The 4862-nt window shown below is 34.1% G+C and overlaps 1 protein-coding gene across 2 annotated transcripts in view; it reads left to right on the plus strand.

Moving 5' to 3' along the window:
• LOC107843783 (polypyrimidine tract-binding protein homolog 3) overlaps positions 1–4862 on the plus strand; it is a 19960-nt gene that overhangs the window by 10644 nt on the left and 4454 nt on the right. For both annotated transcript variants that reach the window (XM_016688174.2, XM_047397393.1), the window contains 8 exons: positions 3261–3384; positions 3667–3731; positions 3835–3884; positions 4002–4043; positions 4154–4205; positions 4288–4345; positions 4436–4449; positions 4665–4772. In XM_016688174.2, coding sequence (XP_016543660.1) covers positions 3261–3384; positions 3667–3731; positions 3835–3884; positions 4002–4043; positions 4154–4205; positions 4288–4345; positions 4436–4449; positions 4665–4772 — 513 coding nt within the window. The remainder of the gene's footprint in view (positions 1–3260; positions 3385–3666; positions 3732–3834; positions 3885–4001; positions 4044–4153; positions 4206–4287; positions 4346–4435; positions 4450–4664; positions 4773–4862) is intronic.

Genomic DNA, 4862 nt, shown 5'->3' on the forward strand with positions numbered 1-4862 from the left:
CTTAATGCTATCCTAATTAATATATATCTCTTTTTCTCTCTCATCATTATTTTTATCCCTTATTTAATTTTCTCCCTTATTTAAGACATTATTTTACTGCTAATTTATATTTATACCCATAAATATATAAAGTATTATATTTATACTCATAAATATATAAAATATTATATTTATACCCATAAATATATCAAGTATTATATTTATAATAGAAATATACAAAGTATGTTATATTTAAAGTTTATACCATGTATATACCATATACACACATATAAAAATATACCAATTATTAAGAAACATACTAAGCATATTTATAATATAAATATACAAAGTATGTTATATATGAAGTTTATACCATGTATATACCATATACATACATATATAAAAATACAAAGTATAAAGAAACATACTAAGCATATTTATATATTTATGGTATATGAGATAATATACCATAAATATGCAAAGCTTGTTTTACATAGAAATAATTTATTCGCACACAGTAAAATCTTTCATGTATAAGAAAATTAAAGAAATAAATTAGCGGCACCCTAAAATTTAATAACAGCTCATCATTTCCTATTTTTTAGGAACGTAAAATGAAGGAAATAAGTTAAATAAATTCCTAAAAAAATAAATTTGTTTGAAAGATAATATTTGTTACCTAAAAAATAGAAAGCAGTGATCTGTTAATATAACATCCATATTTAAAATTTTCAAATATGAGAAAACGGCTATTAATGTAAATATTATATGTCATAATTGAAATTCCTTAAATATGGCCATGTATATGTAATTATTTTTATAATAGTGGCTAATTGTGTTCTTTTTCCATTAGTAGGTAAATTTTAGTTGGGTGATTTTGATAGTTTGTAAAAGTTAGGGTATAAAATCATATTTAAAAAAGTTTTTTCAAAAGTCAATTTTTTTTTTCAAAAAAGACATGACCAAACACAACTCCAACTCCAATTTCAACTCCAACTTCAACTCCAACTTCGAAAAATTTTAGTTTTCATGGCCAAATGGCTACATAATCTCGTTCTAGCATTTGACTAATACTCAATAGATTTTGTTCAAAATCAGGTACCAATAATACATCTTGAATAAATTTAGTACCTTTGGGAGCTTCAATTGCCACAGTTCCTTTACCAACAATCTCCAACGTGGTTTTATCGGCTAACTTGACACTACCTTTGGCAGATTCTAACTTCGTAAAATATTCTCATTTGCTGGTCATGTGTTGAGTACAACCACTGTCCAGAAACCATGTGTTTTTATCATTCAATCTTGTTGCTGCCATCGCCGTAAACACAAACTCCTCCTGTTCTTCAACTTCCGAAATGTTGGCTTTTTGTGTTTGTTGGTTGTTCTCCTTCTTCACTCTGCAAAACCTTTCAATATGACCAAACTTATTGCAATATTTACACTGGAGAAGTGGTTTCTTCCCCTTAAACCAACAATCATCCTCTTTATGATTGTTTTTTCTGCAATACTTGCATGGAGGGAAGTTTTCTTTCTTCTTGACTCTGTTGCGAGAATCGCATTGATTATTTCTACTAGAATTAGTAGAAGTTTCTGGGATTTTACCTTCCTCTAGCATCTGCATCTTCCCTTTGAACTTGGCTTGAAGAGCAGTTTCAGTAGCTTCTTCTAGCGTCAAGGATCTTCTTTGCTCTTGAGCTTGAAGAGCATGTACAAGTTTTGAAGGTGACAGTTTTGTGAGATCCTTCGAATCTACGAGTGAGGAGATCTTTGCTTTAAATCTTTCCAGCAGACTCACAAGAACCTTTTCCATGATTCTTGAATCTGTAAGCTCTTCTCCCATAAGTCTGATTTGGTTTACAACTTTCATCATCTTGTTGGAGAATTCTTCTATAGTTTTTGAATCCTTCATTCTGAGAATTTCAAACTCTCTTCTCAGATTTATCATTTTTATTTGCCTAATCTTGTCACTTCCGTGAAATTCTTCTTTCAACTTGTCCCAAGCCTCCTTTGCAGTCTCACTCGCCATAACTCTAGCGAAAATTACTTCCGAAAGTACTGATTGTATGCAAGAGAGAGCTTTAAAGTTTTTTGCAACCTGTTCTCTGTGATTCGTAATTTGCGCCATTGTTGGATTATCTGGCAAAGGATTTACCTTTCCTCCAACCTCTATCACTTGCCACAGATCATATGCTCGCAAGTATGTTCTCATCTTAATAGCCCAACTTGGATAATTCTCACCGGAAAAAATTGGGGGTGAAGGAATTGAAAAATTGTTGGAAGCTATAACAATATTGACTTTTACGCAGGTTTTTTTTTTGAGGGGGGCTTCCCTCTCACAGATCCCTCAAGAAATTGGCTCTGATACCAATTGTTGTTCTACGGAACACAGAGAAGAAGAAAATGTTTGAGCATAAAAAATATTCTGCTTGTTTATTCACCAACATCTGAGAATATAAATAGACAAAAAGACTCCTATTCTATTTCTAATTAGGAAACTAATAAAATCCTATTCTAACTTCAACTAAAATACTAATAAATCCTATTCTATATCAACTTAAATAACTGAATTCTCAGAAATAAAATTACTAAACTAAAAAGAAAAATAACAGCAAATAACTCAATACTTCAACAGATTGCATAGTTCCAGATTGATTGTGGATTTGAGTTATTTTGTTTGCCAGAAACCGATCTTTTTCATTGAAAAAAGAAACAGTCTATCTTTTGGGAAGGTTGTGTCATATTGTCCAGGAAACTATGGTCTTCTATATAACTTGAGAGAGAAAACGGGTTATTGAAGGGTAGCTCCTCCTTTGACGGAGAGTTAATGGGAAGAATTAACCCGCCTTACATGGCCACACCAGTTTTGGTAACTCCCCAGGATCCTATAATTGATGTACTTGACCACCATAAAGCATCGAGAACCAACATCAGTGCTCATCTCAGTTTGTACCTAATGAGCACTTGAGAAGCCCTATTCGTAGCTCTTCTCTAGAGTCAATGATGTGGGGGTTCATTGTGCTTGAAATGACTTAGAACCATATCAAAGTGAAATAAAGCTCCGGTTGTGAAGTAGAAGTCAATATGTAATAACTTTTCATGTGTTTTCTTATATTTTACATGCTTTCTGGTCTGTCTTTATGCTTCTTTTCTGCTTGCTGAGATTAAATATTTTTGCAATAGTTCCTTCTCCTTTTCTTCGTCTATTCCTCTTTATTCATTCTCTTCTCTTCTCTCTCTTCTGTCTCTATGTTGCTCTGCTGTACGGCTCTCTGGACTCTCAGCCTAATCGAATTCTGTTAGTTACAATACATCACGTGCTTTATCCTATAACTGTGGATGTGCTGCATCAAGTTTTTTCACCCCACGGAGTTGTTGAGAAGATTGTGACATTTCAGAAGTCGGCTGGTCAGCACCTTCAAGTTTTCTCTTTCTATATTCTAATTTCTTCTTAATTTTTTTATCCTTCTGGATTTGAAGACTAGCTAGAAATTTGATCATGGATGGAACTTGGAAGTTTCTCACACTTCTTTGTTGTGTTATATGATTCTCATTTTAGATGTGACCAGTTAGCTTCTTGCTTCAATTGTTTCTGGAGCATATTTGAAATACTAATTATGACACTTGGAGTCTTTGCTCCATCTCTTCATGATCTTTTACTGCTCCTGATATTTGTTATGAACTTTGTAGGTTTTCAAGCTTTAATTCAGTACCAGCTACTTCAGACTGCTATTTCTGCTAGGAGCTCTCTCCAGGTATACTTTGTGTTGCATAGAGGTGTCTTGCCATGAAAAGATTATTTTATGCTGTTTGTTTTTCTTAGACAATGAAGTTTAATGTTTACAAATTTTTTAATAGGGACGTAATATATATGATGGCTGCTGTCAGCTTGACATACAATTCTCAAAGTAAGCTTTTAAATCACTTTAAAATTGTGCTGTTTTTGTGTATGTATGGACATATTTGCATTTTCCCCCTTATACGATATGATGGGACTGTTCACCTTGGCTGGTTTTGTGATTCAGCCTGGATGAATTGCAAGTGAATTACAACAACGAGCGCTCTAGGTAACTTGTTCATTGCTCTCTCTCTCTTTCCCTCTTATACACATATCAAAAGAAGCTTTTCTCTTCAGTTGTTAGGAAATATTCATGTTGTGCATTGTCCATATGTGCAGGGACTACACCAACCCAAATTTACCAGCTGAGCAGAAGGGCAAATCTCCTCAAGTAGTTTCCGTTGTTTCTGTTTTTTGTAGCACTATGAGTTTGCCTATATGGATTAAGTTCAAGCTTTGTCTTTGTGTAACAGCAAGGATATGGAGATGCAGGAGCCATGTACTCTGTGCAAGGTTCTGGGCCTCGTGGAGGTGCTTAAGTTAACACTATTTTTATTATGGTGATTGTGAATCTTTCCTGGTTTAGTATTCTTAACTGTTTTCTCCCTTTGTTTTGTCCAGTTGGATTTCCTCAGGTGTGCATCTCTCTCATCAAGTTTGAAGTATTTTTAACATCTCTTGGTTATCTCCCTCTGTGCAATCAGATCCAGGCGGTGCAGCTTAGTTGCTGCTTCTTACGCTACGCTAACCACTTCTTTTCTTGACACTATCTTGCTCTAGCTTTCTGATGTTTACGCACAAATTTCCTTAAATCTCTAAGTTGGATTTTTCTTTGCTGTCATTTGAGTAGATGGGAAATGCTGCAGCCATTGCAGCTGCTTTTCCTAGCGGTTTGCCCCCTGGCATAAGCGGGACAAATGACCGGTGTACTGTTCTTGTATCTAACGTAGATCCAGATGTAAGATTCTTTCTTTCATTATACCATATTAGCCTTTCTTTTCCTTTCTTTGGACCCTGATTCTAGGATTTTAGTTCTTTTCTTGTTCTT

Source organism: Capsicum annuum, chromosome 10 (assembly GCF_002878395.1).
Source record: "Capsicum annuum cultivar UCD-10X-F1 chromosome 10, UCD10Xv1.1, whole genome shotgun sequence".
NCBI lineage: Eukaryota > Viridiplantae > Streptophyta > Magnoliopsida > Solanales > Solanaceae > Capsicum > Capsicum annuum.